The sequence below is a fragment of the Gymnoscopelus microlampas genome (assembly GCF_963454915.1).
Source record: "Gymnoscopelus microlampas genome assembly, chromosome: 3".
In the NCBI taxonomy this organism is placed as follows: domain Eukaryota; kingdom Metazoa; phylum Chordata; class Actinopteri; order Myctophiformes; family Myctophidae; genus Gymnoscopelus; species Gymnoscopelus microlampas.
This window is the reverse complement of record NC_139940.1, coordinates 24,216,400-24,225,801: the sequence shown is the minus strand read 5'-3', so window position 1 is coordinate 24,225,801 and position 9,402 is coordinate 24,216,400. Positions and strand designations below refer to the sequence as shown.

Genomic DNA, 9,402 nt, shown 5'->3' with positions numbered 1-9,402 from the left:
GTCTGAAAGTTATTATCCACCTTAATTCCCTGTCTTTGAAGAATTAGAAAACACCAGAAGGCTTGATGTGATTATGCATTTTAATTACATTATTTATAAGTTAAATACAAATGCCCCATGACACCCCTGAATAATTGAGTTTATTGCTGATAGAGGGTGTGAAATTTTCAAAACCTTAACTACACTTTGACCTTTATTTTTATGCCTCTTTTTCATTTCTCTGTATTATTCTTTCTGTTCTTAATTTCTCTTTAAATGCCTTTTTATGCCTCATGTAAAGCTGTTAGAATTTCCTTTGTGTATGTGATGTGTTGTGCAAATAGACTGCCTTGGCCTGTGCAGAGTAATCACACTGCATGAATATTATTCATGTTTTTTGTAATAATGTTTTCCACTGGGTGTTTTCAAGAAAATAATATTTCAATAAAGTGAGATATTCATAATGTGGGCATGAATTTTGGATCACTAATTGATTTACTGTTTCTCTAAGCTAGTGCTTCTATGGGGCGGCCATAGCTGAGTGGTTAGTGAGCCCACCTAGGGAGCCAGAGGCCCTGGTTGCCCCAGGTTCGATTCCAGGCCATCCCAGCATATGTGTCGATGAAATGAAATTTGTCCCTGAGCAAGACTCTTAACCCCTAATTGCTCACAGGTTCTCATTGGAAACAAGACCGCAAGGACTTTCATGAACGACCTGTTAAAAGGAATTATCCTTATCCTTATCAAACCTTTTCATGTCAAGGACCCCCACATTTATGTATTTGGCCGCAGACCCCCAGAAGAGAAGATTTGTGTTAAAGCATTTCTAAATTATTCAAAATGTGTCCATTTTTTTCAAGCTTTTTCAAAAAATATCAAAAATAGCTCATCTACAAGCTCACAACGTGTCACATTGTGAGCTTGTAGATCGGCTATTTCTGAATAGCTGAAGTATAAGATACAGCTAAATTGGTTAAACTGTTTATGATGGTATATTAACAAATTTAGCTGGGGACCCCCTGGAAACCCTGGGGGTCCCACTTTGAGAACCACTGCTGTAAACATCAAGTTGCGGTGATGCATTTCTGCTTAACCCCTGATACATTATACACAGTAAAATCCTCAGCGTTTAATTACTCCACAAATAGACTCCATTTGTACACAAAATCAAATTAACACTGGATTTACTGCAGATGGTTGTCATGGAGGCCAGGATACAACACGCCCACATCTCATAAAAACACAAACAGTTACAGGAACTGACACATGTGTCACTTATAAGGAAGTATCTCAGTTGACATTTGGGCTTCAACAACTTGAGCTGAAACCAGGTGGGCACATTTATTCATGCGTTTTCAGAATTTGCAGATTTGCGATCAAAACAGTGCAATTAAAGAACTTATTTAGATTTTTATTTTTTTAAATAATTGATGACTGATGCAGTCAGACCGTCTTCATGCTACAGTTTATGAGGCATCTTAATATCTATGATCATGCAGTTCTCAAGGTGTCATAAAAACAGATGAATAGAGTTTTGTAAATCTTAGCTAAACTCAGAGTTCAGGTTAGGCAATGTTTAGGGGGAGACAATTTAGCCAAGGGTTGAATTCCGACTTGTAAGGAAGGAGGGGTAGATTATATATAATTTGTTATTTTACATAATTTGCACAAGAAAACAAATGTTTTTTAAAATGTTCTCTTTATATTCATATTTTCTGCCATACAACTCCTTTAACTTTACATTCCAAGTACAGTAACCTTTTTAACTTTAAGTATAGTGTAGTGATATTCACAATACATTGTCAACACCTTTCAGTTAATAACACTCCAGATAGTACCACAATATGAGGATTTCCAGATAGCAACATTTCTAGTCGCACCTGACATTTTGCTGGGTTTCACAACTAGAATGATGCTGAGCCAACTGTATTGCTAAACATCAGGGGACCAACTAGTTTCTATAGGACATTTTACAATTCATACAAACAAATAAGGACACTTCAAAAGAATATACCAACCATCAGAGGTGGACAGTAACAGAGTACATTTACTTGACTACTGTACTTAAATACATATTCTGAGGATCTGTACTTTACTTGAGTATTAGATTTATTTGATACTTATTACTCTTAATCGATGTTGTCAGTCGAGTACATGTTGTCAGTTTCTGGGATGTCGGAGGTCAAGAAATTCCACAGAAAAGGGAATTAGAATCTCAAGAAGGGGAATTTTACCGGATTGGGGTAATGTCTGCATTCCGACATCTCGCCACTCCGACTAGTGGCTTCCGCGTGCGGTTAGGGTTAGGGGTGGATTGCCTGATGGAGTTATCATTATTAGGAAATGTGGCCATATAATTGCGTGTGTCTGTGAAGTCCATGGACCACTGGTTGAGAAACAGTGGGATGTATCATGGAATGCATGCAGTAGCAAGTGTTAGCAAAGCACTAATCTTAGCTCTAATCTCACCCAACACAACAGTGGTCCCCAGGTTGATTCTTAATCAGGATGGTGGTCCCTGGTTCACAATCAGTTGAAACCCCCTGCTTTAGAGAGTTTAAAACTATAAATCTCACTGGAATTTAGGCTATAGCACTAGTATTTAGCACATAGCAGTGACATAGGGTACTTTTTTGCCTTGAATATTATTGAAAGGCAAAGAAGAGTGACATGCTTTGTTTTTTGCCTTGAAAACAATGCATGCGCCTTGAATGGGGAAACGTTTTTATTTTATTAGGACTCATAGAATCACAAAATGGCCCTGCGCTGGGACCCATTCAAATGACCACTCCTGGGTCCTGACACCCACTAACTACATTGAAAACATAACATCACTGCTACTGCTTAGATGAGGAGTTATTTGTTGCATTGGCATTGCTGAGGTTTTAGACATATGGTTTGTTAAGGACATTATATTTAAATTGAATATTTTGTGGTTATTTGGTTATTTTGTGCTGCACCACTAGGCTATAAAGATATTCATTTAGATTACTCGTTTTGAACCAATGCTCTTACTAGAGTAATATTTTGACTGAGCTACTTTTACTTGTAGTGGAGTAAATGTAACCAGGAGTACTTTGTACTCTTACTCAAGTACTGGGGTCGAGTACTCTGTCCACCTCTGCCAACCATATAGCTTTTGTGGGTGAATTATTAGTGTCAAGAGAAGTATTGAGGTCAGCAATAATATATATCATTAAGTAAACACTATTATATCATTAAGGATCAATAAAGGTTTCATAATTTATATAAAGAAGTTAATTAGGGTAGGTTGTCTAGGTACAGTACAATGTTGTTGTTCTTCAAGATTTCATCTTCATTCTTCATTCATTCTTTTATCTCATATAGTGTAGGCTCCTGTTCAGGGGCATCACCAAAGATTGAATACATTAGGGGCTCAGCCGGGAAGGGACAGCCCATGTATTTTACCATACAGGTCAAATTTGGTCATTGACAGTCCTGAGTGGTATTTTTACTTTGAGAGTATAGTACATGTAAATGCAACCAAATGGTTCCATGTGGTTCCATTTCTTGTTCCTTCATATTGGGATGGTATCAGGATTGATTTCCAAAGCAATGGGTGTATGGTACTCAGTGGAGGTTTTCTCCTCCTACATTTGGCCGACTACATTGAATTTAAATGTTTACTTTACCGATTGTCTGGTAAAGCGAGACAAATTGAACAGGTAAAATAGCCTAACAGAGGGAAAGAACAAGGCAATGTTTCATCAACCATGTCACAGTCACTGTTAAGGCCAGTCCACCAATACAACTCCTTGCAACTCCTTGCAACATGCTACTTGCAACAACTTGCAACCATTATCCCCAATGGCAGTTGCAAAGAGTTGCATTGGTGTGGACTGGCCTTAAAACTGTTTAATTGCAAGGAGTTGCGACTAGTTGCATTGGTGCCCTTTACACTGTAAAACACCCAATGCTCCCAAAAAATATTTGGTTTATGTATTGAAAACTTGAAATATGTTAAAAGGTCCCTCTAACTTAAACATATCGAGTATTATTATTATTGCATGAACTTTTATCTTTCACAAACAATGAATTCAATACCCATAATTCTAGCTTCACATGTGCACTTTTTATAGAATGTCATATCAGAAGACAGAGCCTTGCAGCATAAAGAATATTTATGCCCTTCCAGTCAGAGCTCCTATGTCTTGAAGGACCTATATGTCCGTCCCGGATAGACCGAGCTCTGAAAGCACAGATGCCTCCCCTGACCGAAAGGATTGCCTTTAGGGAAGTGTGTTGTTAGGATTCTAACATAACTCGATTCTGCTTATTGATTCCAAGTCCTTGGAATCTATAAGCAAACCGAATTAATAGTTGCCCATCCCTACCGGCGTCTATTAGGATATGGCTCATTCTGACTTTGACTCTTGCCTTGAAGACGACTGTGTCCGCTGGGATATGACTCTTGTCTGGAAGGGTACCAGCGGCGTAACGAGGAAACAGTGGGGGTGGTCACCGTGCCCCCCCCCTACAATTATTTGAGTAAACGATGATAAAAAAAAAAATCATGGTAATCGATTTATAGAAGTACAAGTAACTAAAAAGTTTCAGTTCTGAATACATCTGACTTTTGAGTTTGGTAATCTATATATAGAAGTACAATTAACTAAAAAAGTTCAAGTTCTGAATATTTAACTTTAATACAATACAAACTTTTTAGTTTGAAAACGTATAACTTTTCAGGTAAATGATTTCCTGAAAAGTTTTGAGTATTGCTTACTTATTCGGGTTTACAGTGTAGGTAGGGAAACACTGATGTGCAGATTATAGCTGCAGGAGAGCGTGGGCCAGACAGTGTCTTGAATGTGTCACAATAATCCCTGTGTCTTTGATGTAATGAAAGATGTTTGTTAGGAAAACCCATGCTGCTGCTTGAAAATAACTTTCCATAGTTCATGTCTCCTGTCACTTCTCCCCCCCCCCCCCCCTGCTCTCTCTCTCTCTTTTGTATAAATTACTATTATGCAGTACCAGCATGTCACTGACCATAACCAAGGATGAAGGGGTTGTCATAGTGCAGGAGACCTCTGAAACGACAAGCAATTATTGGCCTCGATTTTTTAAAATACTATGGAACGTGCTGAAAAACCCAATGAAATGCCCTGAACAGGATCTGAGACAACCATATCAGAGACTTTTAGGAGTAAGTGAAACATTTCATTCATGAACACTGTTGCAGAAATTAGACTTTGTCTGTATTTGTCATCATAAGGTTGTGTTAATCATGTTATTCATTATCATTTCTTATTTGACCCTTATTTTGAAAAAGCTTTTGAGATGTTAATTACTAGTTCTGTTTCTCTCTGTAGGGTATGCAGATGTTGCAGGGCATACTGGGCATTTTATGCATGGCGTTACTGCAACACAATCAGAACAATTCAACGTCCGAAATAAGTGGCCTTGGCTTTGTGGTGAGATATCCAAATATATCAGATAAAATATTAGCTACAGTAAGAGCCATCCCAAATAAAAGTATTAGTATTTGTATTAGTACAAGGGTGCTATCACTTATAATTCTGCTTTGTGTATTATTAAGTTGTGGCAATCATTGCATAATAATTGTTACCAGTAATTGTATCTCTACGTCATATCAGTGCAGTCAGCAACTTGAGTTTAACAAACCTGTGGTAGTTTAGGTTACACAAGGATAATAATACCATACTCCTAATAGTAATAACTAAATTAATGGACACATTGGTATACTGTAGGCCCTTTCAGTATTTAAAAACAATTACTGAAAATCATAATAGTAGTCTAGGTAAGATTGGTTCACTCATTACAACTTGGCTCACAAGTCAGGACCAGAGGTCAATAAAAGAAACAATACATGGACAGTTCAGAAACCTGCCTACCAATGACATAATCGGTGGGGATTCCAAACTAATAGAAACTAAAGTATTTCTCTTACTGGTAAGTTAGAATGCTGAAATATAAGTAAAACTGCTTATTGTTCTTGCATTCATAAAAAAAAAACTTATCTAAAATGTCTAAACCTGCTTACAGATTATGTCACTCGCAGGCTGGTTTCTGAACTGTCGACAGTCCTTCTCTGAGACACAGACAAAGTAGATGTCAATTGTGCTATCTTATGAGAGCATTAGTGAGGTTGTGTGTGCAAATTCAGCATCTCAATGGCTATTGTGTGAAAACAAAAACAAAACAGAATACTGGCAGCAAGATCAGACTCCCCAGTAATTGCATATTTTAACAAACAAAACAGAATATTCAAAAGGAAAACTAAACAAATAAATACAACTTTCAATGTGACAGACAATTTATATGTATATGTTCGTATGTTATTCTTTTAAAGAGAGATCATGGTACACAGACTTTGCAATATCCAACACCTGTTATTTTGTTAAAATTCAGTTCATTACATCTGGCATGTTGAGTGTCCTTGCAGGAGAATGCCCTCATCGATGTTTGGTGAGTATAAATCCAGCTCTCTGAGTTTCACTTATGCTGGATTTTGGTACATACAGTTGTAGGTTGTACAGAGCAAATAATATGCTTTTAGCAGTGTTAGTAACCCAGATTACCCCCCCTCACATTAAATTAAACAGTAACAAATTATACAAAATGGAATGATACAAAGTTATTCTGAGCTCTCAAGAGAACAGGTCACAGTGTACAATACACAGATTATAAAATCCTGTTGTAATTGCTAAACGTCATTATGGTCCGTTATACACATATAGTACAGGTGTAGCTTACAATAAATAGGCATATTCTTCGGTCATTGGCTAAAAAGAATGGTTATCATTCTGGCACACATATACAAGGGTTACAAGGGTTCAGCTACACAACCAAGCTGGATGTTGTAGATAACATGTGGTTTATATATATGGTTATACAGAATTAGTATTTTCTATTACACATTCCAAATTGAGATTGAGTCCAGTGTTGGAAAGTAACTAAGTATATTTACTTACTGTACTTAAGTACAATTTTGAGGTACTTTTACTTTACTGGGGTATTTCCATTTTTTATTATTTGTGTACCTCTACTCCACTACATCTCAGAGGCAAATATTGTACTTATTACTCCACTACAATCATTAGAACATTTTAGTTACTTGTTGCCGTGTAGTTTTACAATTACAAAACATGCATTAAGCAATTCAGCCCTATACTATACTATATACAAATCTTTTGAAAATAGCAGATCTACAAGCTCACAACGTGTTGCAGTGCAACGTGTGAGCTTGTAGATCTGCTATTTTCAAAAGATTTTTATTTTCCAATTCTATGTGGTATTGATACTTTTACTGAAATAAAAAAAGATTGCTCCTATGACATAAATGATTGGACTGTGTCTGTCTTCAGAGTACCCTTAGTGCAGTCATGAACCTAGTGGCTGCCGCTGTAGCCCTCACTGGCATAGGGCTGTACATCACCAACCTAGAAGGCGTCCTGGCTATTGTCATGATTTTCCTCGCTGTGCTCCAGATTTTAGTCAACACTTCTGCTGCTGCCATTGCCATGGAGGCTATGACTATGAGCCACCAGAGAAACGAGGAAAAAGAGGTGTGACTATAGACAGTTATAATATTAATTTACTATATTGATATCATATAATAATGTCTTGTTGGTATTAGGTAGGAGTTCATTGATTAATAATTTGCACTGTGCTACTGTTTTCTATCCATCCAGGAGGAAAAGTCATTATTGAAGGAATTCCCTGGAGGCTCTGTTGAGAAAGACCTATGTCAAATTCCACTTCCAACAAGCCTACAGTGATATTTTGCGTTCCTTGAACACATACAAACACAAGCAATGGAATTGTGTTTCCACTAAAGCAGCTTTCAGCAAAAAATGCATCAGGGCTTTTTAGTTCCCTTGTGGTCATCCTTTTTCTTCTGTTTTGCTGTTAATTAGTATCCAAATAACTATGTTATTTATTCATTTGTCTCACCTGCCCGTTTATTTTAATCTCTGTATTTTATCATTTATCTTAAAAAAAAGAGAATAAAGATATACTTTAATTCTGTTTTGTTGCCATGATTTACAACATAGTTTTTCAATACTACAATAGCAGTGAACCAGCCACGAGGACCCTTTAACCAGCTTCACTGTTTGATGTCAAAGTAAATTCATCGCTAACTGCCCCAGAGGGACTGACAACTACTATGACATCACATTAAAGGAGTAGTTCACCCCAAAAAATACTTATTTTCTATCAATTGCACACCACATGAAGCCTTGAATTCATGATTTTTTAAAAAGTTTTTGTCGCATTCCTAAGATAATAATTTGATTCCTGTCTCCTACCGGCTAATGTATCCGGTAGGAGACACAAAGTAGATTATTTGTGTCTCCTACCGGAAATACACCCAGTCATCAAATGATTGGCTTAGGAATGCGACAAAAAACAAAACAAATCCATGAATTCAAGGCTTCATGGGGTGTGCAATTGATAGAAAATAAGTATTTTTTTGGGTGAACTCCTTTAACAATATATAACTTAAATATTACATTTTGTATGTTTTTGTAGAATTTTGAAAGGTTGCTGTTTGTTGATCTATTGACAATACACCATAAAATCCTGGGTGTTGATATAACTCAGTGTAAAAATGTAACCTTATATTTACACTTACGCAAGCACATGAAAGATCTGACATTTGTTATTAAAAAGTTGTTGCTTTTTAGCGCTCATTCTTGCATTAAATTAGATGTAAGTGCTTCATAGAATACGGTCATAAAATGAAGAAGAGGATATTTGGCTATATAGAGTATTCATACATTGAGTCCAGGAAATATGAAAACCTCAATTCAACACTGGGTTACCCCCACTTTTGCAGCCTCAAAAAAGCTATTCTTTCCTATCCCCTTCAAGGCTGAAATGAATTTAAATGCTTTAAAAAGATTTTAAAAAGAGAGCATAGCTAACCACCCCTGGTATCCCTATTTTGGATCCCTATGTCATTATAGGCAAAACATTAAAATAATGCAATTTCTTTTGAATAGCATATATCTACAAGCTCACACATCACATCACGACGATGTTGTGAGCTTGTCAATCAGCTATTTTTGTTGTACAGCACAGTATGGCTTAAGTGGTTAACATGTATTCACAGTCAGAATCCCACAATAGTTCATAGGTGATCATGATCATGTGTCATTGCTCATGTGGAAAATTCCCTAGCTCTCGTGTGGCCACATATATACTGTATATAGACTGATATTATCAGCATGTAGCCTGCAGTGAGCCATCCAGTGATTTAAAAGTATAACAAAATAATAATTCAAAAAAACTTGTACTTCTTTCTAAAGCTTGCCACTAGGTGTCATTCATGCATTCAAAAATGTACAATCAAAACTATTCAGGCCCTTGTGTTTTACCTACACTGTAGGATCTAATTAAGTCTAAATTATTTATTTACTTGTACAAGCTTTT

At 36.6% G+C, this 9,402-nt stretch overlaps 1 protein-coding gene across 1 annotated transcript; it reads left to right on the top strand.

Moving 5' to 3' along the window:
* Positions 1–1,264: 1,264 nt before the first annotated feature.
* On the top strand, positions 1,265–7,985 carry LOC311041519 (uncharacterized protein). Its single transcript, XM_084051923.1, has 6 exons — positions 1,265–1,310; positions 4,975–5,149; positions 5,316–5,417; positions 6,376–6,432; positions 7,332–7,532; positions 7,659–7,985. Exons 2-6 carry the CDS (start codon positions 4,982–4,984, stop codon positions 7,743–7,745), a joined length of 615 nt encoding a protein of 204 aa, XP_083908049.1. The 5' UTR covers positions 1,265–1,310; positions 4,975–4,981; the 3' UTR covers positions 7,746–7,985.
* Positions 7,986–9,402: the final 1,417 nt, after the last annotated feature.